Here is a 27,590-nt window from a genome sequence, read left to right as displayed (position 1 = left end):
AGTAGCTAATGTATCTCTCTTGCCAGCTTTCTGCGTTCTATGACTGCTCTTTTGGACCCAGCTGAGATTGAGGAACGAGACAGGCGGCGACAAAAACAGTTAGAACATCAGGTATTCCATTGTAGAAGTATTGTTCTTTGCCTTAATAAGTAACATTCATGGCCAATAGATACGTAAGCAAATGGAAATTAAAATTCCAGTATAAACTTAGAGCATGGGCCCTGTCTAGTCCCTTGATGAATCTGATCCCTACTCCAACTGGCATCGTATTAGAATTACACTCATGCTGAGAACCAGAAGTGTCCCATAGTATAGCCACCTGCCTGCCAGAAGAGAAGGTCTCTAACATATAGGTGTGTATATGAAATGGCACTAAATCGTAAGTTAGTATTGGATATTTTTTTCATTCGTTTAGTTCTCCTGAATTCTATTCAGGATGAGAATTAGTTCTTTGAATGGGAAGTTTATAAGGGATTAAAGTAGAATTACAATTAAGAAATCCAGAAGATAGTATAAGAAAGGAGACTAAGATTAAAATTCTCTGCTAATTTTAGTCTAATATAAACGGACTTAAATGTCTGAATAATTCTGTAAAATTTTTGACGTATGAATCATTTGGCTTAGTTACTAATGTTACATGTAAACACTTAAGTGAACAGACATTTACGAGTATAAAGCATCTACCTTTTACCAGGCACTACGCTAAGCACTGAGATGTTTTTCTCCAGTTTTTTTTTCTATTCTAACTGCCCTCCTGTTGTTAAAGAAAAAGTTTGTAGAACTTGACAAGTGGGAGATTGGAGAAACACATGGGCATTTTGACATTTTAACTTGACTCATATATGTAATGCTTTCTGTATGCTGATAAACTTGTCTTAGAAATACCAAACAAATGCATCATAGGTTTTTCTATTTGTGATGATGTATGTGATTTTTTTATGAGTAGAAAGCCATCAGTGCTCAGGTAGAAGAGAAGCGCAGGAAGAAGCAGCTGGAAGAGGAACAGAGAAAGAAGGAAGAACAAGAAGAGGGGCTTCGCCTGGCACGGGAACGCGCAGAGATGCAGAAACAGTATGAAGAAGACATCCTTAAGCAAAAACAAAAGGAAGTAGGTATTTATGTTATAACTGTAATATTTTAGAGTAAAAATGGATGCAACTTTCACTCCAAAATTAGCGGATGAAGGGACACGTTGTCTGGGTTCTGGTTTTATTATGTTCAATCGGCTGAGCAAACTACCCCTGTGAAATAACTGTACACTTGAAAAAAATGTATTATTGGCTTAAATTGCAATAAATGGCCATAAACCTTGTGTTTTACCTCTTACCAATCTATTTTTAATCTTAATAGAATTCTGATGGAATTGACCATTGATTTTGTGAATTTTTAAAACTTTATTAGTATGAACTCGAATGTAAGAGTTCTTATATTTATGGTCTAATACATGTGTAGAAAAATAATTAAAATGTAAGCTTCAAAAGGGAAGGAACTTTGTCTGGTTAACTGCTTTACTCCCAGTATGTTGAATAATGCCTGGGACATAGTAGGTGCTTAGAAAAATTTCTACTGAAAGAGAATAGGCAAGCCTATACTTGCTTGATCATTTATTTAATAACTCTGTGCACTTCAATATTGATAGGAAGTCATAACTCTCAAGACAAATGAACTGTTCCAGACGATGCAGAGAGCGCAGGAGCTGGCACAGAGACTAAAACAAGAACAGAGAATCCGAGAATTGGCTCAAAAGGGACATGACACTTCAAAATTAATTAAAAATCTTGGCGGTAAGCACGTAACTAGAATTTTATTTAAAATATTTTTTGAATATGATTTTAAAGAATTGCCCATTTTTAATACCTTTAACACATCTATTAACTAAATAATTTGAAAGGCGTTTTAGACCTTGAACTAATGTAATTTTATAACACATATTCTATTTGAGAAATTGCCTTAAGAGTACAACTAATGATGTTACTCTTTTTCAGTCGTTTTACATAAATTTTCTTATGATGCTCACAATATGTAAAATTAATACTTCTGTACCCATTTTTATGTAGAAATCTATTAAGTGAACTCCCTATATTCAAGGGATAAGAATGCAAGTAACTTTTTATAAGAAACTTTAGGCTAGCTCTTCTAAATTTCTTTGCATTGTTCATACTGATAAATAAAGTCTTGTGTGTATTTAGTTGCTGCTACTCATAATTTCTATTAATATTCCTGAACTGTCTCATTTTATTAGATAATTTATTTCTCTTGCCAGTTGATACAGTACCAGTGGACTATAATGCATCTACTAACAATATTTCAAATTCAAGACATGGCTTGAATGAAGTCAGTGGTAAAATGAATACTTGTATCAATTCTGTGAATTCTCCTAAGAAGGATACTGGTGTGCAAACAGGTATTTATTTAGAAAGGTTTTCAAGGTTTTCAAGGGTTTCAAGGTTTCAAGGGTTTCAAGGTTTCAAGGGTTTCAAGGTTTTCAATAAGCATTAAAAAGTAAAGGGATCTCTTGGTTTTTAATTTCTCTAACAGCTTTATATTGAGATACAATTCACATAGCATAAAATTATTTTTTTAAAAGAATACAGTTCAATTTTTATATTCAGAATTGTACAACCATCATCACAATGAATTTTAGAACATTTTTATCACTCCAAAAAGAAACCCTGCAGCAGTCATACTCCATTTCCTTGCTCCCCTCCAGTTCTAGGCAACCAGCAATCTACTTTCTGTCTCTCTAGATTTGCCTATTCCAGACATTTCATATAATTGGAATCATACCATATATGGTCTTTTGTGTCTGGATTCTTCACTGAGCATGTTTTAACGTTCATGTGTGTTATATCATGTATTAGTACTTCATTTCTTTTAGTGCTAAATATTTCATTTTATGGATATGACATATTTTGTGTATTCCTTCATCAGTTGATACAAGTTTGGGTACTTAACTCGTATTGGCTCTTATGAGTATGCTGCTATGAACAGTCATGTACAAGTTATGTAGACATACAAGTATATTTCCAGCTCTCTTTGGGAAAGAAGAGTAGCATTGCTAAGTCATATAGTAACTGTGGGTTTAGCATTTTGAGGTATTACCAAACTGTTTTCCAAAGCAGCTGTACCATTATATATTCCACCAGCAATGTATGAGGGTTCCAATTATTCTACATCCATGTTCACAGTCACAATTCTTGTGGTTGTAAAGCAGTTTCACTGTGGTTTTTCCCTAGTAACTAATCATGTTGAGCATCTTTTCATGTGCTCATTTAAAATTTTGACATAGGTAATAAGGTAATATCCATGTTGGGTATCATTATCATAGGTCTCTATGCTTACTATGAGTCCTTTCAGGCCTCCACCTGTCTGGGAAATCTTTTCAAAATAACTTCCAGGAAATCTCTTAGCTTTTCACATTTTTAGCTGAGGTATAATTGGCATATAACATTTGTTCCAGTTGTACAACATAATGATTCAATATTTGTATATATATTACAAAATGATCACAATAAGTCAATATTTGTCACCATTCAGTTACAAAATTTCTTGTCTTGTAATGAGAACTTTTAAGATGTACTCCCTTAGCAACTTTCAAATATGCAGTACAGTATTAATAAAATTGACCCTTCAACAACAACAGGTTTGAACTCCACACGTCCACTTATATGTGGATTGTTTTCAATTGACCCATGCAGTTCAATTGACTCACAATTTAAACCCCTGTTCAAGAGTAAACTCTGTGGTTGGAAATCCAGCTGTAGTTATGTGTGGATTTTTGACTGCGTGGTTGGTCGGCACCCCTAGCCTTCGCATTGTCCAAGGGTCAATTGTGGCCACCAGGCTGTGCATTACATGACTTATTTTATAACTGGAAATTTGTATGTTTTGACCCCCATCACCAATTTTGCCCACTTCCCCCAACACGACATTTTGTTTTCTGTATCTATGAGCTTGTTTTTTTAAAGATTCCACATATTAAGTGAGATTTGTCTTTCTCTGTCTGACTTACTTCACTTAATAATGTCCTGAGGGTTCGTTTATGTTGACCCAAATGTCAAAACTTCATTTTTTTTATGGCTGAATAATTATTCCATTGTGTGTATTTGTATACACACACACACACACACACACACACAAAATTTTCTTTATGTATTCATATATACACATTCATACTACATTTCCTTATTCATTTGTTGATGGACACTAAAGTTGCTTCTGTGTGTTGGCTATTATAAATAATGCTGTAATGATTATAGGGGTGCATATATCTTTTTTTAGTTAGTGTTTTTGTTTCCTTCAGATTCCCAGAAGTGGAATTGCATGTGGTAGTTTCTAGTTTTAATTTTTTGAGGAATCTCCATACTGTTTTCCATAGTGGCTATACCAACTCACATTCCCATCAACAGGGCACAAGGGTTCCCTTTTCCTCACATCCTCTCTCCAACACTTCCTGTCTTTTTGATAATAGTCATTCTAACAGGTGTGAGGTGATATCTCATTGTGGTTTTTATTTGCATTTCCCTGATAATTAGTGATGCTGAGCACCTTTGCATGCACCTGTTGGCCATCTTTATGTCTTCTTTGGGAAAATGTCTGTTTAGACCTTGTGCCCTTTTTTTAAATTGGATTATTTGGTTTTTTGCTATTGTGTTGTATGAGTTCTTTATATATTTTGGATATTAACCCTTATATATATGACTGGCAAATATTTTTTCCCTTTCAGTAGGTTGCCTTTTCATTTTGTTAATGGTTTCCTTTTCCCGTGCAGAAGCTTTTCAGTTTGATGTAGTCCTACTTGTTTACTTTTGTCACCTTTGCTTTTGGTGTCAGATCTAAAAAATGATTGCCATGACCGATATCAGGGAGTTCACTGCCTGTCACATCTAGGAGTTTTATGGTTTCAGGTCTTTATAAGAGTCTTTAATGCATTTAGAGTTAATTTTTGTATGGTGTAAGATAATGGTCCAGTTTCATTCCTTTGCATTTGGCTGTCTGGTTATCCCAGCACTAATCATTGAAGAGACTGTCCTTTTTCCATTGTATAATCTTGGTTCCTTTGTTGTAAATCAATTGACCATATATGTATGGGTTTATTTCTGGGCTCTATGTTCTGTTATTGATATCTGTTTTGATTACCGTACTGTTTTGATTACTATTGCTTTGTAATATAGTTTGAAATCAGGGAGTGTGGTGTTTCCCACTTTGTTATTCTTTCTCAAGATTACTTTGGCTATTCAGGGTCTTCTTCAGTTCCATACAAATTTTAGGATTGTTTGTTCTATTCCTATGAAAAATGCCACTGGGATTTTGATAGGGATTGCATTGAATCTGTAGATCACTTTGAGTAGTATGGAAATTTTAATATTAATTCTTCCAATCTATGAACACGGAAGTTTTCTATTCATTTGTGTCTTCTTGAATTTCTTTCATTAGTGTCTTACAATTTTCAGTATACAGGTCTTTCACCTCCTTGATTAAATTTATTTCTAGGTATTTTATTCTTTTGGATGCATGTAAGTAGGATTATTTTTTAAATTTTATCTTTCTGATGGTTTATTATCAGTGTCTAGAATTGCAGCAGATTTTTGTATATTGATTTTGTATCCTGCAACTTTACTGAATTTGTTTGTTCTAACAATTTTTTGGTGGGGTCTTTAGGGTTTTTTATATATAGTATGTCATCTGCAAATAGTGACAATTTTACATTTTCCTTCTCTATCTGAATGCCTTTTATTTCTTTTTTGCCTAATTGCTCTGGCGAGGACTTCCATTATTATGTTGAATAAAAGTGGTGAGAGTGGACCTCTTTGTCTTGTTCCTGATTTTAGAAAAAGCTTTTAGCTTTGTACTACTGAATATGTTAGCTGTGGGAATTTCATATGTGGCCTTTATTATGTTGAGGTATGTTCCTTCTGTACCCACATTGTTGAGAGTTTTTATCATAAATGGATGTTGAATTTTGTCAACTGCTTTTTCTGGATCTATTGAGATGATCATATGATCTTTATCCATCTTTTAATTAATGTGGTATATGAATACTCATTGATTGATTTGTGGGTATTGAACCATCTTTACATTACTGGAATAAATTCCACTTGATCAGGGTGTATAATCCTTTTACTGTATTGTTGAATTTGCTTTGCTCATATTTTACGGAGGATTTTTGCATATATGTTCATCAGAGATATTGGTCTGTAATTTTACTTTCTTGTGGCATACTTGTCTGGTTTTGTTATCAGAGTAATTGCTGGCCTCATAAAATTAGTTTGGAAGCATTCTCTCTTCTTCTGTTTTGTTTGAAAAAGGATTGGTAATAATCTTTTGAATGTTTGGTAGAATTCACTAGTGAAGCTATCTGGTCCTGGACTTTTTGTTGGGAGGTTTTTGATTATTCATTCTCCTTACTAGTAATACGTCTGTTTAAATTTTCTATTTCTTTAAGAGCAATCTTGGTAGGTTGTTAGTATTGAGGAATTTATCCACTGCCAAATTTGTTGGTGTATAATTGTTCATAGTCTCTTATGATCCTTTGTATTTCTGTGGTGTCCGTTGTAACGTCTCTTTCATTTCTGATTTTATTTGAGTCCTTTCTGTTTCTTTCTTGGTGAATCTAGCTAAAGATTTGTCCATTTTGTTTACCTTTTCAAAGAACCAGCTCTTAGTTTCATTGATATTTTTAGTCTCTATTTTGCTTATTTCTGTTGTGATCTTTGTTATTTCCTTACTTCTACTAACTTTGGTCTTCACTGGTTCTTTTTCTAGTTCCTTGAGGTGTAATCTTAGGTTATTTGAGATTTTTCTTGTTTCTTGATGTGGGCGTTTATTGCGATGAACTTTCCACTTGGAACTGCTTTCACTGCATGCCATAACTTTTGGTCTGTTGTATTTCCATTTTAATTTGTCTCAGGGTATTTTTTGAAATTCTCTTAATTTCTTCTTTGTACCCATTGATTGTTCAGTAGTAGCGTGTTGTTTAATCACATATTTGCAGATTTTCTAGTTTTATACCATTGTGGTTGGAAAAAGTGCTTGGCATGATTTCAATCTTCATACATTTTTTAAGACTTGTTTTAATGTGGCCTAACATACGAGTTATCCTGGAGAATGTTCTATGTGCACTTGAGAAAAATGTGTACTCTGTTTTTTTAAAAAAATAAATTGCCAATTATTTAACTTTGTATTGACTTTTTTTTTCTTCAGGTTTTATTGGGGAAGGGGAACAGGACTTTACTGGGGAACAGTGTGTATTTTTTTCCAAGTCAAGTTGTTGTCCTTTCAATCTTAGTTGTGGAGGGTGTCATTCAGCTTCAAGTTGTTGTCCTTTCAGTCTTAGTTGTGGAGGGCGCAGCTCAGCTCCAGGTCCAGTTGTCGTTGCTAGTTGCTAGTTGCAGGGGGTGCAGCCCACCATCCCTTGCGGGACTTGAGGAATTGAACTGACAGCCTTGTGGTTGAGAGCCCATGGGCCCATGTGGGAATCAAACCGGCAGCCTTCGGAGTTAGGAGCATGGAGCTCCAACCGCCTGAGCCACCGGGCCGGCCCTACTCTGCTGCTTTTGAATGGAATGTTCTGTATATATCTGTGACATACATCTGATATAACATGTTTTGTAAAGCCAATGTTTTATTACTGATTTTTCTGTTTGGAACCATTGATGTAAGTGGGGTGTTAAAGTCTACTATTATTATATTGCTGTTTCTCACTTTATGGCTGTTAGTATTTGCTTTATGTATTTAGGTGATCCTGTGTTGGGTGCATAAATATTTACAAATGTTAGATCCCTTTATCATCGTGTAATGCCTTTGTCTCTAATTACAGTCTTTGTTTTAAAGTCTATTTTGATATCCGTAAGCTACCCTTGCATGGGATATTTTTTTCCATCCCTTCACTTTTAGCTGTGTGTGTCCTTACATTTTAGGCAGCATATATAGTAGTCCTCCCTTATCCACGGAATCGCTATAGATGGCTTCAGTCAACCACTATCGACTGTGGTCCAAAAATTTTAAATGGAAAATTCCAGGAATAAACAATTTATAAGTTTTAAATTGTGCACCATTCTTAGTAGCACAATGAAATCTTGTGCTGTCGCACCTGGGACATGAATTGACTCTTTCCCCATTATATCCGTGCTGCATGCACTACCTGCCTGTCAGTCACTTGTAGTTGTCCTGATCATCAGTTCAACTATTGTAGTGTCACAGTGATTGTATTCAAGTCACCCTTATTTTACTTAATAATGGCCCCAAAGCACAAGAGTAGCAAGTCTCACAATTGGGATATACCAAAGTAAAGGCATAAAGTGCATGTATGTATGGGAAAAGTCATAGTATATATAGGATTTAGTATTATCTGTGGTTTTAGTTATCCACTGGGTATCTTGGAACATATCCCCCGAAGGGAATGGGGACTATTGTAGGTGGGTCTTAATTTTTTCTCTAATATTTAGCCACTTTATGCCTTTTGATTGGAGAATTTAGTCCATTTACATTTAAAGTAATTGTTGATAGATGTATACTTATTGCCATTTTGCTAATTGTTTTCTGGATGTTTTGCAGTCTCTCTGTTACTTTCATGTCTTACTACCTTTGTGTTTTGATGATTTCTTTAGTGGTATGCTTAGACTCCTTTCTCTTTTGTCTATCTACTATAGGTTTTTTGCTTTGTGGTTACCATGAGGCTTACATATTTATAACAGTCCATTTTAAGTAGATAACAACTTAAGTTTGAACTCATTCTAAAGCTCTACATTTTTACTTTCCCCCCACATTTTGTTTTTGATGTTATATTTTACACCTTGTATCTTGGGTGTTTATTAACTATAATTATTTTTACTACTTTTAACCTTCATACCAGTTTTACAAATGACTTACAAATGATTAATCCACACTACCTGTACTATACGTATATATTAACCTTTACTATTGTGATTTATACTTTCATATGTTTTCTTGTTGCTAATTGGCCCCCTTTCTTTTCATCTTAAAAAAATTCCCTTTAACATTCATTGTTAGGCCTGTTTAATGGTGATGAACTCCTTACCTTTTGTTTGTCTGGAAAACTCTTTATACTTCAATTCTGAATGATTACTTTGCTGGATAGAGTATTCATGGTTGGAATTCTTTTTTCTTTTCCTTCTTTTCCTTTTTTTTTTTTTTTGGATTCTGTTTTTCTTTCAGCACATTGAATATATATCATGCCAGTGCCTTGTGGCTGCAAAGTTTCTGCTGGAAAAAAATCTTCTTATAGTCTTATGAATGTTCCCTTGTTTGTAACAAGTTGTTTTTCTCTTGCTGATTTCAAAATTCTCTCTTTGTCTTTAACTTTTGACACTTTATAATGTGTCTTGGTGTGGGTCTGTTTGGGTTCATCTTTTTTGGAACTCTTTGGGCTTCTTGGGTCTGGGAGTCAGTTTCCTTCCCCAGGTTAGGAAAGTTTTCAGTCATTATTTCTTTGAACAAGTTTTCTACCGTTTTCTCTTCTTTTGGGCCTCTCATAATGCGAATGTTAGTCTGCTTGATGTTTTCCATAAGTCCCTTAAGCTTTCTTCACTTTTTTGTCCTCTTTTCTTTTTGCTGCTCTGATTGAATGAGTTCCACTGCCCTACCTTCAAGTTCACTGATCCTTTCTTCTGATTCTACTAGTCTGCTGTTGAACCCCTCTAGTGCATTTTTTAGTTCAGTTACAGTAGTACCTCGGTTTTTGAACGCCTCTGTTGACCAACATTTCAGTTTACGAACGCTGTAAATTTTATGGATTTGTGGTATCATTAGATAGTAAAATTCATGCTAAATTTACAGTTTTAGGGGTTGATTTTAAAGGTCTGGAATGGATTACTTTTGCATTACTTTCTATGGGGAAACCGTGCCTTGGTTTCCAAACGTTGCAGAATTCGGTCTTCCGGAATGGGTTACATTAGAAAACTGAGGTACCACTGTACTGTATTCTTCAGTTTTGTGACTTCTATTTGGTCCTTTCTTATATTTTCTCATTGCTGAAGTTCTCATTGTATTCATCCATCCTCCCGAGTTCAGAGCATCTTTATGACCATTACTCTGAACTCTTTACCAGGTAAATTACTTATTTCCATTTCATTAACATTTTTTTCCTGAGGTTTTTATCTTTTTTCGTTTTGAACATATTCCTCTATTTTGTCATTTGCTGGCCTCTCTGTGTTGGTGTCTATGCATTAAATGTAACAGCCACCTCTCCCAGTCTGGAAGGTGTGGCTTTAGGTGATGAATCTTATCACTGAACACTGTCTTAGTTCTTGGTTGTCTCTCAAACCTGTGTGATTGTCCAAGGAGCCTACTTTATGTTTAATAGTTCTCAGTATGCCAAAACGTGTCAGTGTCCCAAAGAGGGGGCTCTCAGCACCTCGACTCAGGGTGATTGGAAACCAGACCATCGAGCATCATCTTTTAAAGTATGCAAATAGATACAGTCCTTTGAGACTGGAAGCATTAGCCCTATTGGCTACCATAGCCAGGAGATCTGGAGGTGTCCCCTGGGTGGTAGTGCAGATATCAGGGCTCCAGATGAGTGTATAATCTCCTTCTTGGGAGATATTGGTGAGCTCTCACTAGGCAGATGCCTCTAATAGAATACTGAGATGTCCTGTATTCCCTGAGACCACCTCAGCAGGCCTTTAGATGTGTGCCCAACTTGAAACCTGCCCCTCAGGCAGAAGCTACAAGACAAGCAGATAGGTTTCTTCCACAGAAGGACAGGGTGTATTTCAGTCTGCTGTGTGTACAGTTCCCTGGGGATGGTAACCTGCCAAGAACTGCCTTTCCAATTGTTACAGTCTGGTGGCACCCAGAAATACAGGCCTCCCTGGCCAGCAGAGCCAGGTGATCAAGTGGCATCCCCTGGGCCGCAGCTGCAGAAACCAGGGCACGAGACATAAAAACTGGGGCACTGGAAGCATATAAGTGCTCCCCACTGAGAGATACTGGAGCTCTTGAGCTCAGCAGAGGGAGAAGTCAAAGGTGGCACTCACCCCCCGTGGTCTCAGAAAAGGATTACAGTCAGCCCTTAGATTAGTGTTAAATTAGAAGCTGCCCGTCAGGCTGCAACTGTGATGCATAGCAGATCGGCCTGTTTCACAGAAAGATTCAACTCCTGGGTCTGTTGCCTCTTGCTGTGCTCTGGGAGTGGTAGCTCTTTAAAAGCTTTCTCCATTGGTTACAGTCCTGTGGGACTTGGGAGCAAAAGCCCCGTTGGCTACCAGAGCCAGGCAACATAGAGGAGTCTTCTGGTGGAGCCACAAAAATCAAAGCATCATACAAATGTAAGCTCCTTTGGGGGAAATACAAGGAGCTGTAGCAAGGTAGAGGGAGAGCACAAAGACTGTGTCTACTGGCCTCCATTCCTTGAGCCCCTGTGCAGGCTCCTCGATGTGTGCCAAGCTAGAAGCCTGCCCCTCAGGCCATACCTGAACAGCATATAGGCCTGTTTCCGTCTGCTGTGCTTGCGGTGCCCTGGGGGTGGTAATCTGCTAAGACCTGTCTCTCCAATTGTTACAGCCCCATAGGACCCAGAAATGCAAGCCCCATGGCCTCTAGAGCTGGGCCATTAAGGGATGTCCCTCTGGTAGTGGCTGCAAAAAATGGGGTGTAAAAGTTTCCCTCCAGGAAATACTGGTGTTCTGGAACGGCGCAGAGGGAGAGTGTGACGATGGCACAAACTGGCTGGAATGAGGCAAAGGGGGAGCTAAAAGATGGCGCCTGGCTGGGGGAGAAGGGAGAACGTCCTAGCATTTTTTTTTTTTTTAAGTCACCCACCAGCCTCAGTCCTCCAGAGGTATTCCAGTAGACCCGCAGATGTGTGTTAAGTTAGATGCCTGCCCTTCAGGCCAACATTTCAATAAAAGTGAGCCTCTTTCACATAAAGTCTGAACTCAGTTACCTTCCTCTGCACAGTGAGCTCATGTGAGAGCCCATTAAGAGCCATTTCTCTCTTCCGCTATGGCCTTGTGGGTTTCATATTTGCAGGCCCTGTTGATTTTCATAGCTACATGTTTTGGGGGCTCATCTCTCAAATGCAGATTTTAAAAGTTGGGGTGTATGATGTGGGGTTCAAACCCTTTGCTCCTTGGGGAAAAGCTCTGGGTTTTGAGTTCCCTCCTGATTTGGGGACTGCCCTGCCGGGGGTGGGGTTTATGGCTTGACTGGGTCTCAGCTTCTCTTAGCTACCTTAGGGTGGTTGGCCTCTTTCTCACTTACATGATGTTAAGAGTCACTCAGCTGGTGTTTAGGTTTTTTTTTCAGAGGAAATTGTTGCACATGTAGCTGTAGATTTGGTGTATCTGTGGGAGGAGGTGAGTTTTAGGATCTTACTAGGTGGCTATCTTGAATTAGAAAGTTTCACTTTTTAAACTAATTACCAATGCAACCTCCGGTCGGTGTTTGTGGTCTTGGGGATTCCGTGGTAACTTTAATTAAGAGACCAAAATCAATTTGGCCATGAGTTGAGAGATAATATTCTTCTAGGACTATCAAAAAGCCACTCTGGAGTTGCATAGCACAAGGCCTCAAGCCTAAAATGTCTTAAATATGTACCCTAACATAGCACTATTTTCTGCCAGTTAATTGTAGACCTTACTTCAGGACAGTACCAAATTACCCACATTTGCAAAGTAGAAAGGAACTTTGCAAAGGGAAGTGGGGTAAAGCAGTTTGCCGGTTCAACCTGCCTACTTATCTGAAATTATTCTGCTTATGAGCTCTTGGTATTTTGTGATAGCTGGCTCTTAAGCTTGAAGAATATAGTTCAGTCCCTTTCCTTTGTACAGATATATAACAATTATATAAATCCTCACATCAATTAAGAGAAAATGAAACTAAGTCTTTAAGACTTAGTTTAAAATTATGTGTATTAACACTAAGCAGCTCTAAGTGAGAGATTTTAATCAGTCAGTGTCCCAAAATAGAATAATTCAAAATGGTTTATTTAGAAAGAGCCTATTTCCAAATGACATTGGTAAAGGGACAGAGTCAGCCTGAGGTTAAATCACAGGGAATGAGCCAGTGGGAAAAACATCCTGACTTCAGTCTTTTCCCTCCTTTTCATCTGCCTGTATGTAAACCCTTTTGACGAAGCAGAAGCTAGAGGACCCAGGAACCCACTAATACTGTTCATCCTGCCAGGGCAGAGAGCAGGATAGAGAAAGGTGTCAAGTGGGTCTCGAGTGGAAAAAGAAGATAGGTAGTATGAGAATAATGCGGTGGGCCACCTTCCTAGGGACTAGTCCTGGAGCAGCTCCAGCCTGGAATAACACACCTAATAATTATCCAAGCTTGAGAAGGGAGCAATAACTGGACTATGGTTTTTTTTTTTTTTTTTTTTAAATGTGCAACCCAGACCTCCTTTCATTAGCTGTAACTGTGAATTTAAAATTTTAATCATAACTGAAAGAAAGCCTTTGCAAGGTTGTTGCTCAATTGGTTTCCCAGCTGTGTTGAGCACAGCACTGAACATTATATAAGTGGGAAGGAACTCTGATGTCTTTTTTGAGTGATGAAACTTCTTTTTTTAGAATGGATAAAAATAAAAGGTTGTATGTGATTCAGGGTTGGTCTGCAGGCAGAGCATAATGGTATGAGATAGGGACTCAGAAGTACATGAAATGCAACATGACTGTATCAATAGCAACATTTCCCGAAAAATTTGGTTCCAAGAGGAAAGTTTTATAAGAGACATTTTCCCAGTGCCTCTGGAGTGAAAACTGAAGGACATTTAATATTTTTGTACTTTGTTAATTTCAAACCAAGAAAACTTGACATCTCACAAGAGATTTTTTTACACTGCTTTGATGAAAAGTGTTGTCAGTTACCATTGATAGGAAAAATGTAAATTAGATTTTTTCTCTCAAAAATAATCTTAGATATACAAGATGATATTACATATGGTGTTTGTATATTCAAGTGAAAGCCAGGACTATCCTATGGAAAGTTTTATTTAAAAAATGGTTTATATTATGTGATACTTCAAATGATTATCTGAAGTTGTGATACATACTGCAGCATGAATGACCCTTGAAGGCATTATGCCAGACACGGGGGTAAAGGGGTACAAGGAGATAAAATTATATTGTTCCACTTATGTGAGGAGTCTAGGAGGAGGTGAACAGATTCATAGGAATGGAAACTAGAGGAGGTTGCTGGGGTTAGGAGAGTGAGTGGAGATGGGAGTTTCTGCTTAGTGGATGCAGGGTTTGTTTGGGGTGATGAAAGGGTCTAGAATTGTGCGGCATTGTGGGTATACTTGATGTCACTGAATTGTACAGTGAAAAATAGTTTAATGGAGGATTTGGAGAAATTAGGACCTTTGTACATTGTTGGGATGTACATTGGGAATGTAAAAATTGTGCAGCCGCTATAGAAAATAGTATGGCACTTGCTCATAAAATTAAGAATCTAAATTACCATATGATCTAGCAGTTTTACTTCTGGGTAAAACTACTTCTTTACCTGAAAGAACTGAAAAGTAAGATCTCTGAGGTATTTGGATACCCATGTTCATAGCAGCATTATTCACAACAGCCAAAAGGTGGAAGCAACCCAGATGAATAAACAAAATGTGGTATACACATACAATGGAATTATTATTCAGCCTTAAAAAGGAAATTCTGACACATGCTACAACACGAATGAATTTTGAGGACATTATGCTAAGTAAGCCCAGTCACAAAAAGAAATGCCGTGTGACTCCACTTACATGAAGTACTTAGAGTAGTCAAATTCATAGAAACAGAAAGTAGAATAGTGGTTGCTGGGGGTTCAGGGGAGGGATGGAGCACTGTTTAATGGGTACAGAATTTGTTTTGAAAATTAAAGAAAAAGAAGTTTGAGAGCAGTAACCAAATGATTGCCTTTGAAAAAAAATGATCAAAGTGGTAAATTTATGTATTATATCTTTTAGCCACAGTTTAAAAAAATTAATCATCTTTTTTTTAGATGACTTAAATACTGGAATATTCACCAATGCAGAATCACATTGTGGATCAGTAATAAAGAGGGAAATTATAAATTGTTCATCTCCCAAGATTCCTGCAGAACTTAATGAAAAGTTGAATACTAAGAAAAATAAGCAAGAACTAGTAAGTCAGGATAAAGGAGCCAACTTAGAAAAAGAAAACAGTTGGTACAATGACCAATGTGATCAGTTCACAAGAACAGAGAAAAAAATAAAACATATGAAGAAATGTCCTAAAAGGCCTGACTGGAATATAAATAAGCCACTCAAAAGGTATATTCCAGCATCAGAAAAGTACCCTAAACATCTTCAAAAGCAGAGAGAAGAAAAAAAAGTAAGAAGGCAAATGGAACTGCTTCATTTGGTAGAAAGAAATAACCCTGGACACCTCTTCCAAAATGGAGGCACTTCCCAAGAAGTCCTTCATTCATCTCATCAGGAAACTGAGCCAAAGTTCAGGTGGCATCTAGTCAAAATGGTAAAACTCTTCTGTCTTAAAAATCTATTTTAAAGCATGTATTGATGTTTCTAGATTGGAAACAGTTCCCCACATGTATGTTTTGACAAGGCTGTTCTGTCTGAACAGAAATTCTAGAAATTTGCTTTAGCTTACACAAGGGGTTGGAAAACTACAGCCCATGAGCAAATCCATCCCACTGCCTGCTTTTGTAAATAGTTGTATAAGAACACAGCCATGTATCTTCTTTTTATGTATTATTTTTGGCTGACTTCACACAACAGCTGCTGAATATGCAGTAGTTGTAGCAGAGACCACGTGGCCTGCAAAGCCGAAAAGTACTTACTATCTGGTCCTTTAAAGAAAAGTTTACACATAAAACTTAGATTAATGCTATTCTTTTCAAATACCCATTCAAAACTTGTTTATGGTCCATATAGACAGGATAATTTACAAGATCAGGAATTACTGGATTGGTTCTGACTCTGGAGAAATACAAAGTCCCTCTATCCTATTATTTGTTATCTTGTATTCAAATATTATCAGATTCTTTCAGCCAATAACCACTGACAGTATTTGTGGGACAAGGAAATACTATTAACTCCTTTTTGCATTTGTCTATCTTTTAGGAAGAAGAAGATTTGAACATTCATTCATTCAGCAAAGAAAGGTATGTTATGGATAGATTGGTTCTATAGCTACTTAATGCTGTGTGGGTGGTGCAAGAGATATACAATATTTGCTTAAAATACAGGTGAGGTCAAGCACGTATGTATATGAAGACAGAAACAGGAAGTGAGTGTTTTACAGGTGAGCACAGGTTTAAGGGAAAAAGTGACTGGCATTTTACCTAGAATTTGAAGACCCAAGTTGGATTGGTCTGAGACATTCTAGGCAGGAAGGTGGGGGATGTTTTCTGTTATCTCCAGACTCAGCTAGCTGAACAGTTTTGATTTTCCAGGCATGTCAACAGTGTCAATCCAAGACATTCCACTTGGATTGAGGGGGGAAGGAAGATATAATTGGCAGGGATCATGAGAAATTCAGTTAACCAATGGGAGATTTAATTGTTAGAATTTTATTATATCTCTTTGTGCATGAACCAGCTGGTTTGGAGTTGTCTCAGAATATGGCTATGATAGCAGGCTTAGGTCAGTTGGTAAGTACATTACTTTAAGATGAATTATTTTAGGAGAAACACTAGGCTCAAATTAACTCAGAGTGTTGATCCTCAGGCTTTAGTGTAGTTTTCCTCCCAGTAGAGTGTATGTGTCTTTATTTAGCAAGTACTGATAAAAACTCACATCAGCCCTGTTCTGTTTCTAAAGGTGTTACAGATACATTTAGGATAAATTGCAATGTGATTAAAGATATGCTTAATCTAAAATACACAATTTTGCATTAAACCTTACTAGTACCTGTTTGTGCTTTTTTGGAAAATATAGGTCTCAATCACCACCAGTTCCTGCGGTGAAAAACAGAACGCAACAAACTCAGACACTAAAAGAAAGTAATTATGAAAGAGAGACTTTTCTCTCAGGAGACAGTGAAACAGGATTATCACCTAGGATTTCTGAGCCATCCCATTTTATCCCCTATGTGCGAACCAATGAGATCTATTACCTCGATCCAGATGCACCGCTGTCTAGGCCTCTCACCCAGGATCCTCAGTACCAAAATCTACATGGTAAGTAAATATAAGGATTCTCCTCTCCTAATGTAAATTCAAAATCCAAATTGGTGTTCCTGTCCTTAGTTCTAGAAAGTGGCATAACAAGGTTTGCCCCAAGTTTTGGGGTCTTTTATTAAATTTTTCTTGGTGCTTTCCTAGGATCCAAATTTATTAACGACTCCTGAGAATATTATAGTATAGGTCTGTATCATATTAGGAATGTATTTGACTTTTGTCATTTTCATCTGGCTTTAGACTGTGACCAAGAACAACAGCTATTTGACTCTGACTATGTCAGGGACTCACTTCTTAATCCTAACTTTGTGAAAAATAGGGATCGCCAGCAAGCAATCCTGAAGGGACTATCAGAACTGAGACAGGTATGAGCTTTTTCACCAAGTATGGATGTGTCTGGTTTCTTTATATGGCTGGTGGAGGGAGGGCTGTGTGTTGGAATGGCTGTTTTATAGAAGTGCCTAGTTGGTTACATGATTTATGTGATTTTTACCACATAAATCCCAGTTAAAAGAAAAAAATTAACACCTATATGTATTAATCTTGAATGGAAATAAAATAGGACTTTCCTTCAGTTTGCTTCACCTTGCCATCTTTAAGAATTTCCAGTATGAAATAAGAGTTCAAATATTAAGACAATTTTATTGAATGAAAAATACATTTGAACATTAAAACATGATCAATAAGGCCCTAAAACCAAAAGCAGAAAGTAAATATACAATTATGCTTTAATAAATTCTTAGTAATGCAATGCAATTCTGTTTTTATATGAATGTGTTGGCAGTGTTCAGAACATTGACGCGCATCCCAAAGAATAGTATCATTCAGTGTGAAATTATACGTATAGCCTTATTCATCAGACTTGTTATCCCAGACCAATTATTGTGGCTTTTCACCTTGGTCAAATAAAATTAGGTAATACATCCAATATTTAAGGCTATAATAACCTACCCCTGGGCTTAAAAAAAAAAAGTGGCTTGCAAAACTGGTCTGCATTTAGTTTTGAGGCACAGTGTACTTTTTTTTTTTTAGGAAAAATATACTGCCATTTTAAGGGTATCTTTTTCCATGTTCAGTCATTTACCAGTGCCTCTTGTATTTCAAATTGTTGATTCTATAGAGCTAGAAAAGCACCTCAGTAACACAGAATTAGGAAGAAAAGTGTCCTTAAGTGTTTTAAATGCTAGCTTTGGTTACATATAGATTGAGTTACGTAATTCACACGCTAAAGATTTTACTTAAAATTTCTAGCTTACTGGAGAGAAGGTCAAGAGGGAGGAATACGGTATACACATTCACCCACATCTTATTTCAGCAGAGCCTTGTATAAGCCCCTAATGTTAGTGCAGGCAAGATAAACGCTAGAGCCTTTGGGGGACAAGGAGAGGGGAACTTCAGCCCTATAATTATGGAGACTTTGTTTTAAGAAAAGTCATATAACCTTACAAATAGGTAGGCTATACAGTGTCCAAGTGAGAAAGTCTAGTGGAGAGTTACTGAAGTATTTTTTGAGTGATTAACATTTAATATGACAGAGAACACTTAAACCGTAGCCAAGTATCTGAGCTTAATACATGTTTTCAAAGTAAATACAATTCTGGATTAACAGGATAAAAATGTAAAATAGGAATAATTTGGAAGTCTGCTGCACACCTTACTAACATATCAATGTGATTTCAGGGCCTTCTCCAGAAGCAAAGGGAGTTGGAAACTAATCTTATGCCTTTAGCTGCCAATCAAGAAGAGAATTTTAGTTCTTCGTTTTAAATGTAGAAAAATCAAATCCTTTACATTTGATTTGTCTTCCAAATTATAAAATGTCCTTGTTGCTTATCTGTATTTTTCAAATACCCTAGATTTATTTTAAATGCTTATTTAAAACTTGTACATTATGTAGTAAAATGCTGTGTGTGTATACATATATTTTAACAATAAAACACATTTTTGTAAAAAAATTTTAGTAGTTTAAAAAAAAAACAAACCATTTGTCCTGCTGTCACAATCTGGGTATTTAAGTCCTATAAAAACACTTTCTACTTACCTTAACACAGTCTGGAGTTTCTGACCTGTTAACAGATAATGTTCTTCCACACATTTTATGTATAGCTTATTAACTGAAATACCACCTTATGTATTTTGCTCTATAAAAAGATTTAAAAGGGTAGAACTCTTCCAAGTTGAGTTGCCAAAGGAAAATCTGATTTAATACATCTCAACTTTTAAGAAACCCAGATTCAGTTTAGGCTTACATGGTAAATTTTCTCAAAATCCAGTTATGACTTTTATTGTAGGAACTGTAGTTTTTTCAAACACATTTACTAGTTTGCATTAGTAAGAGAGAGGCAGTTATTGGCAATAGATGAGGGTTTAAAATTTATCATCACCAGATACTTTATCTGTAAATTTACAGTTATTTTTAAGTGCTTACCACCTCAAAAATATACTTCCTTTTTCTAAGTCTATCAATTTAAAAATCTATAGCAAAGAGTTTGTTCCAAATTGTCCAATGCCTTTAATAAACCTATCTTTTGAAATATGAAATTGAATTTGGGTACATCAAGGACTACACAAGCACTGAAAATCATAATTATCAAGTACTCTCAAATAAAAGGTTGACTAAAATATTAGCAACAGGCAATTTTTACATGGCTAACCCTAAAGATAAAAAATAACGCTGCCTGGTATGAAGGCCGAAGTCCTATGTACATAGTTTGTTATCTAAATGAAAATGCATTGTTAGCTAAATCCTGAGGTACTGAGCCAAAATCCTGTAAATATTTAACATCACTGGCTTATACCTGTGTAAAAACACTATACAAAAGCTTAAAATAAATAACAATACTCATTTTAGCAAAAGCCATTGGTATCATCCTACATTAGGGGAAGAAAAAAGTAAAGCCACTGCTGTTCACTATCCTTTTGCAAACATCTAATTTTATATATAAAACAGACTTCAATTTGAAGCCGAGTACTGGTGACATACAAATGTAAAACTTAAAAGTGCCAACATGAGATAATTCAAGTACAATATATGTTAAAAATATATATTTATTTCAATTTTCATATGCTTCAACTGTTACAGGCCATCATGATTTTAAATAAGAGGGGAAAAAATATTTGAGAAAGGACAAAAAACCTTTTGTTGAGAGAATGAAATATAAACTGTTAATTCACTTGTAAGAAACAAAAAGTCCTATTCTTAAAAAAAGTTACTATAATTATTTCTCTTTTGAGTATGGCCTGGAAGAATCACTTTTCCCCCAACTTAATAGAGATTTATCTCTATCCAAGCTTTGCATATAAGCAGATAAAAAGTAATTTTCACTTTCTTGAGACTGATTTGATGAAAGGGCATATGGTGTCCTCAAAAATGTCTGATGCGTGAGAACATTAAAATGACTAAACTGATGGGACATATTTAATCGACTGTGGTAATCCTGAAAGCTGCTATATGAATCTTGTTCAGCTGAATTGCTGTTCTGTCCTTCAGAGAACATATCAATAGAAGCTCTCTCTTCAGAATCAATTTGAGAAGTCTTATCTTCTAATAAACTTTTTTGCACGTCAAGAGACGATTGCAACTCAATTTGAATATTCTCTTTTTGATCTGTTCCACGTGATCCTTTGGTCTCTTTCGCCAATATTTCTGAATGAAAATTGCTGTATACTTCTATTTGTGAGATTTCATCCCCTGAATCCAGAGACATATCCTCTTCATCCTTTTCATCGTTTTCTAAAAGAGCTACATTTAAAAAACAAAAAGTCCTCCTCTATTGAAATACACAGTTTGTTTAAGTTTTAAAATTATACACTACTCACACAATATAACGCGTCAGGGTCTGCAAGTCCACAATCCCTTAAAGCTTGGTCTTCTGCCACAAGTTCACTTAGTCACAACACTCACACTAGGTGTGAATGTCCAGATAATCCGATGCTAAAAGCTTCTGCGAAATGTGTTCACGTTTAATGTTGGGAAATCCCAACTCCCAGCTCCAAAGGGGTTAATGTCAAAACAGCATCTAAAGTTATACGGTAATTCAGTATTTGACAAGACAAATATAAAATAAAAATTTTGACATCTAGCTTCACTGGATTACTACTAAACTGGTTAGCTCTACCAAATGTTCGATCATCTCTGCTTTTCATCAAAAACAAAAATTAAGTACATCTTTCATTCTACATAAAACCTGGAACCAAAGCAGAGGCTATGTCACAAAAGACTTAAAGCTATGGACGTCCCTACTATATTGCACTAAATTGCACTGTACATCTGGGGAGATTTAGTAGCCCAGTGCTAACTCCCCATATCTGGTATCCTTTTTTAAAAATATAACCCCTTTGCTTGACAATAGTAGCCAATAAAGCTTATAATACCCTCAAAGAGAAAATGCCTACACTATAGTACACAGTCTACAGAAAGTTAACAGGTTGTACTGACTACAGTATAATTAGCAGATTTTGTGTATGCTAAATAAGAATTACAAATTCCTTAAAACGCTTCCCCTGAAGTTGTTTACACTGAGGTGAGTGGTTTGAAAATAGGCATTTCATTCATTATATGAAAAGAGCAAACCGTTCCTCTTTTTCTGTCTGCCTTAAAGAAAATGAGAACTACTAAAAAGTTACCTGACTGTGACTCAAGATTCTCATTAGCACCAAGCAGTGGAAGGTTCTCTTCTGTGATTGAGTTGTGATAGCCCACAAGATTTTTAAAGTTTTGCATAAAGTCTTCAGCAGTTGCAACAACTATTCCATTATCTGTATAACTGGAAATCATCTTGATATTCTTTTCTAAATTAAAAAGAAAATGTTTTGAGTATAAACTACTTGAAAATGCACATGGACAAATGATTCCTGCTCCCAGCCCTCAAAAAATTCTTTGTTTCACATTTTCAGAACATAGCTTAACAATCAATACCCACCACGACCCCACAAAATCCTTTCATCCACATTCCTATATTCGTAGCAGAAAGCTTAAGAGATTTTCTTTACCTGTTAAAAAGACTATGTGTCGTTGTTGTATATTCTGAGCCTGAAGTCTGATAAGGCAGTCCAATTCTGGAGCATTTCGAGTTTGTGAATCACAATTGTGGTATGACAAAATTTCAACGAGATGTTTCTTCTGATAGACATTCAGAAGCGTCAACAGACTTAGAGCTTTAGCATTCAATCTGTGAAATTAAGTAGTTCAGTATCTGGATCTGCATTTCTAAAATTTTCTACGGAAATTGTTGCTTCAATACAAATTAAAACCACAATTTACTTGAAGCAACTAATGACAACTGCACTGCTTAGCCCACTGCCTGATGTAGCGGTGCTTCTTAGAGACAGCAGTTCTGCAACGCACATGTAAGTTAAGTCCAAGGGCTTTCTCTGGGTGCAAAGCCCGAGGGCCAACTATTCAGTGTAGACTAAAATCTCAACCAGTCATTTTACTTACTAAATAACAAGTTATAATTCTCTTTGGCTTCACCAGTTCAGAGCTTCGATGAAGGACATAAATGGACCAAAAAAAAATACAAATCTTTCCTTCAAAAAATACATGGCTCTAAGCTACTTCCCTGCCTCCAGCACAAGGCAACAAGTGGTAGAAATTACTGACTATAGTCAAGAAGAAGATGAGGGTACCAACTTTGTAGAATTTAGACCTTTGGTCTTCAGTACTATTTATGTGTTACATAAAGATAAGACTTGTCCAATGCCAGTTTCACATGATTTGAAGATAAAACATGCCTTTAAAAAATGAATTACTACAGTAAGTTGAACATTTTAAAATTAGTTAAGCCTGTATTTTCCTAAGTATGTACCATGGAATATCAATATGTATTAGAAATGTTTTGTGGTCCAAATTTAGGAAATGTTGACTGGCTGAGAAATTGTAAAACGGAATTCTTAATTACAGTTTCTCAGATCCTTAAATGTGTAGTAAGATTACATAACTGTTTGTGGAGCCTATGAAAATAACAGGTGCTCCAAGGTTCGTACTTTGGGAAGTGACTTCTAGGCATGTTAGAAATCATCTATTTATGTAAATGAATGTCCTAATCACAAATCCCCTTATGTTGAGATTAATCTTTGTCTCTGTAATGTGTGGTACTATTAAACTAGCTGCCTAAGGTAGTCCTCAACTGGGAGAGAACCTGATCTAGTTAGCATACACAGTTCAGTAAAAAGAAGAATGTTGATTACTCCATTTTATTATTCTGAACCCCCAAACAGCAAAGATTAAAGCACTTTTACCTACCGTGTTTCCCTGAAAATAAGACTTAGCCAGACCATCAGATCTAATGCATCTTTTGGAGCAAAAATTAATATAAGACTGGTCTTATTTTAATATAATACTGAGTATGATATAATTAATATAATATAAATACCAGGTTTTATATTAATTTTTGCTCCAAAAGACGCATAAGAGCTGATGGTCCAGCTAGGTTTTACCTTTGGGGAAACAGTATGTACATAACTAGAGTTTTAGCAAACTTCTATCTAAACAAGAATAATACTTGCAAACAGGCTAGAATAATTCAGTATTACATTCCGTTATGGTTGACTAAGGACATCTGTGAAAACTGAGCAAAATCCATAATCTACAAACACGGAGAAATCGAGAAACTTTATGAATACAATGTTAAATCAACAACTATTATACCATTGTTTTTGAAATCTTACCTGCCCAGTTCCTTTAGCTTTTTCTGAAATTTACAGTGGACTTTCCATTGCCATTTTCCTTCCGGAGTACTAAGTTCTTCGAGGAATGTCAAAAAATTTTTAAAGTTCTCTGTTAAGAGATAATGAAGCTCATTTTAAATTCAATAAATAACAAGTCACCCACAACTTAATTATGGAAGGAGTGACTGGTGATACTGTGTAGAAGCACCAACATCCCTATGTAGTTATTTTCTTCTTTCCCCCTCTAACGGAGACAGATCTATATATTTTCTTTTAGATCTAAGAATGTTACATCTACACATTATAAAAAAGAACATATTGATAACAATAAACCAGAAGGGATCCAAGTGTAGTAGGTGTAGAGAGCCTTGCTTTAAACCAATTTTAGAGGAAATTATTTGTAAAGACTAAGAATGGGAATGAAATTTGAATAAGAACTCAAGAAAATGATGGAAATGTACTCATTGTCAGTGATTGGCAGAATGGACAATACATTCAAAAGTATAAGTGAGTCATTGAGAAAAAAGCAGAAAAGACAGAAATTACATACTGAAAAGAATGCACAAATCTTACCAATTGTGACAACTTCTGGATTTAGAATAGATTCATCAGACACGATAAAACCTCCAGATACAAATAATTCATTGTATGTATGATTTTTAACATCATCCAGACTATCAACACCAGCAAAACTAACGCAAGGCAGCTTCTTTAAAGTTACCAAGCCAGGTACCTATTTAAATACCAAAATAAAAACAGAAATAAGGACAGATAAGGCAATGAACTGATAGACTCAAGTGTGACGTAACCTGTAAGAAAAGTCTTTTAACAAAATGCACTATGGTTCACCTATATCAGTGTGTTGCTTCTGGGAAGCCAAGCACAGAATATTCCCAACATTATTTCTAAATATATAAACGAACGTTTAAGTAATGTGCATCTACCATGAACAGAAAACTCTAAGGAAAAGGCACTTACAATAGACCTGGAAAGAGAATGAAAAATGCCAACCTGTTAGGCCCTGCGAGTACAATCAGAGCTCTGGAACAGTCAGGAAAGGCTTCAAAAGGGCAATAGGACTTCAGAGGGGCTCCTAAGACTGTATGGGGTACCTCCTAATCCGAGGGAAAGGGGGATTGGTTTGGCAAAGAGGGTGAAAAACTGGTTTTACCTGGGACATACAAATGAAGACAATATAGTCAGCAGACTCACTGGCATTCAAGGAGTCAATAATTCTTGACTATTTGAGTGGTAGGGAAGATCTGTGATATGTAGCCATGTAAACTGGCATGAGTACAAGCTCGAATCTCACAACCTGATTCACGGGAGGGTCATTTAGGTGTCAAGCCCTAAACCTCTCAACCTGGAAGTTTTACCTCCTTTGAAGCTTATGCAGATATTTTAAAAACAAACAGCTTTAGTCTCAAAGACAGCAAGATTTTATAAGGGTGTTTTAATAACCAAAATAAGTAGTAAATTTGACTTAATAGTCTACCTTGTGAATAAAACTTGCAATGTCTTCATTTTGAATAATAATTAATAGTTTATCTAATTTTGATCTTCTTTCCAAAAACTGTTCTGGATGACATTCTGTGTTGCCTAATTTGATAAGATATTCCTGTTGAAGATAAAAAATTAAACCAATATTAAAAAGTTTTTTTTGGCAAACATCCATTTAACACTACAAATGCAAGATAACCTGATAAACATAAGCATAAGCTAAAATGCTATTAATAATAATCTCATACTCTAGGAACCTCAGGAATCACCAAGTCTGCTCTTCTTATAGATGAATCTAAAGCTCAGAGTTTCACTGGTCACAGTCACAATGATACAATGCTATGCAATCAAGGCCAAGTAAATGCCAATGTGGGATAAAAGAAAGAACCATAAAAACAATGGATTAGCCCAGGTTCTTAAACCAGCTCCACTGCTTAGTTTGGGCAAGTTCCAGCCCAATTGTTAACCATTCCCTCAGCCCCATTTTTCTTTTCTTTCAAAGCAGGCCCTTGGTTAGCTGCAGCAATGTTACTGAGATACTCCCCTTCACAGTTACAAACCACTCTCCGCAACACTGTAGCTTCATTTAATTCACAACAGCCCCAAAATCATTCATAAGGAAATTCAGTATGAACAATGGTGTTCACATACTAATTAGCCATATCTGTCAAGTTTACACCTTCAAGCAAAATAGAAGGTCCCACCTAATACCTTCCTCAATGCTGTGTCCTTTCAAAGGACACAAGGCAGTAGTGCAGGCAGAGTTCCCTTTGCTCTTTGCTCGCTGATGGGATCCTGAAGCAAGCGGCAGGATCCTGGAGGTCACGTTCCTCATTCCACAGACACAGGAGCAGATTATTTTCCAGGTGGGCACGGCTGGTTAGAGGAGCATAACTCTAAATCCAGCTTGCCTCATAACCAGTCTACTTCTCTTTTAGGAGTGGTCTACAAGTGTCACACCCAAAAAGGAGGTTTCTGCGTAGCCCCAAACTAAAGCACAATTTACATTGTTTGATTTTGCTCCAACCTGTAAAGTTTCTAAGCAGATCTCAGAGCGGCTTACAGTCCGGTAAGGAGTTTCCAGGGGGGAATTCCCACTTGTTCTCAGGAACTTTTTTCACTTTCTCATTCCCGAATCCCAAGATATAAACTGTTTTCTGTTCACCACGATGAATTGTTTCCACAAAGTGACGCCCGATACTACCAACCACCTGGATTCAAGGAGCCGATTTTCCCGATTTCCCGACCAACTTTTTTCGGGATTCGGGAATGGGAAAGCGAAAAAAATTCCTGAGAACACGCAGGAATTCCCACCTGGAAACCCTACAGTCAGGTAATGAAAAGGTAAGGTACTATCTGATGCGCCTACTTGTAATTTTGGGGCTGTCTTTAAGAAGCTTTAAATGTGAGTTCATTTTAGGTAAGACAGTTTAACTCACACAATAACAAAGCAGTTTGACTCCAGAAATATTTAGAAAGCTTACAATTTTATTCATAAAGCTTTTTACTCTATTGCAACATTTTTGTTGGAAATCTTCCAATGGATATTAAAACAAAGTTCCAATCTCATTTTTTTCCTATCAGATTTGTAAAACACAACATCCTTTTCTTCTAGAGAAAACAGAAAAATTATTTATTCTATGCCAGAATGAATTACAAGTACCGTTCTTAAGTAAATGCACTTCCTGTAAGTATGCTACAATCAGTTAAAAATGTGGTGGGGGGGAGGTGGAGTAATGCTGAGCACACTGGAACTTGTGCCCAACCTATTTTTCCATCTAGCCCACAACATGTAGTTATGCCCCACAGAGTACCATGCTTTGGAACATGCTGCTGGGTGTGGCAAAAAATTGAGAAGTGTTACATTCAATCATACAAGGCAAAAATGCAACTAAGGAATTCCTAGTAAGTCTGGTTTCATCTTCCCAAGAAATCACAGGGAATTAGAAGACACACTGAGCACTCTGCCACCTCTTTCATGTTCTCATGGACACACCACATTGAGATCAAAGAGATCTCCAAATTGACAAAGGCGCAGGACATGCCCGCTGAATGGAGTTTCTAGGCCACTCGGAGCTTATAAACCACTTATTTATAGTCTCTTCTGCTTCCTTTAACAAAACAGTCAGAAACTCATCATGGTAAGTAATTCCATAAATGGGATCAGGCATTTATTTTAAAACCTAAGGCATTCCCTAAAGGAATTAAAATCCTATAGTTTAGTGAATACTAATTGGTTAATAGTAAACTGATAGAATTATTCCAATGTGTTATAATTTACATACTGATTGTTACAAATT

At 36.4% G+C, this 27,590-nt stretch overlaps 2 protein-coding genes across 9 annotated transcripts in view; one reads left to right on the top strand and one right to left on the bottom strand.

Annotated features, from left to right (window-relative positions):
• Positions 1 to 19,088, top strand: part of CCDC66 (coiled-coil domain containing 66) — a 49,169-nt gene extending 30,081 nt beyond the window's left edge. Inside the window, exons 10-18 of one of the 2 annotated variants that reach the window (XM_081073407.1) lie at positions 27 to 111; positions 947 to 1,108; positions 1,640 to 1,784; positions 2,264 to 2,404; positions 14,959 to 15,455; positions 16,064 to 16,104; positions 16,880 to 17,121; positions 17,362 to 17,486; positions 18,802 to 19,088. In XM_081073407.1, coding sequence (XP_080929533.1) covers positions 27 to 111; positions 947 to 1,108; positions 1,640 to 1,784; positions 2,264 to 2,404; positions 14,959 to 15,455; positions 16,064 to 16,104; positions 16,880 to 17,121; positions 17,362 to 17,486; positions 18,802 to 18,888 — 1,525 coding nt within the window. In that variant the 3' untranslated portion in view covers positions 18,889 to 19,088. The remainder of the gene's footprint in view (positions 1 to 26; positions 112 to 946; positions 1,109 to 1,639; positions 1,785 to 2,263; positions 2,405 to 14,958; positions 15,456 to 16,063; positions 16,105 to 16,879; positions 17,122 to 17,361; positions 17,487 to 18,801) is intronic. The other variant, XM_081073406.1, reaches the window with a different exon arrangement.
• A 294-nt stretch (positions 19,089 to 19,382) lies between these two features.
• TASOR (transcription activation suppressor) overlaps positions 19,383 to 27,590 on the bottom strand; it is a 46,168-nt gene continuing 37,960 nt past the window's right edge. For 4 of the 7 annotated variants that reach the window (XM_081073394.1, XM_081073393.1, XM_081073395.1 and 1 more), the window contains 6 exons: positions 25,286 to 25,408; positions 24,364 to 24,523; positions 23,791 to 23,899; positions 22,114 to 22,292; positions 21,748 to 21,912; positions 20,153 to 20,863 (listed from right to left, as the gene is read on the bottom strand). In XM_081073394.1, the coding sequence (XP_080929520.1) occupies positions 20,340 to 20,863; positions 21,748 to 21,912; positions 22,114 to 22,292; positions 23,791 to 23,899; positions 24,364 to 24,523; positions 25,286 to 25,408 (1,260 nt within the window). In that variant the 3' untranslated portion in view covers positions 20,153 to 20,339. Of the gene's footprint in view, positions 21,141 to 21,747; positions 21,913 to 22,113; positions 22,293 to 23,790; positions 23,900 to 24,363; positions 24,524 to 25,285; positions 25,409 to 27,590 lie in introns of all 7 variants that reach the window. The other 3 variants (XM_081073397.1, XM_081073398.1, XM_081073399.1) reach the window with 1 other exon arrangement.

The sequence above is a fragment of the Rhinolophus hipposideros genome, assembly GCF_964194185.1.
Source record: "Rhinolophus hipposideros genome assembly, chromosome: 14".
In the NCBI taxonomy this organism is placed as follows: domain Eukaryota; kingdom Metazoa; phylum Chordata; class Mammalia; order Chiroptera; family Rhinolophidae; genus Rhinolophus; species Rhinolophus hipposideros.
The sequence above is the reverse complement of the archived record's forward strand: the minus strand, read 5'-3'. Positions and strand labels throughout refer to the sequence as shown.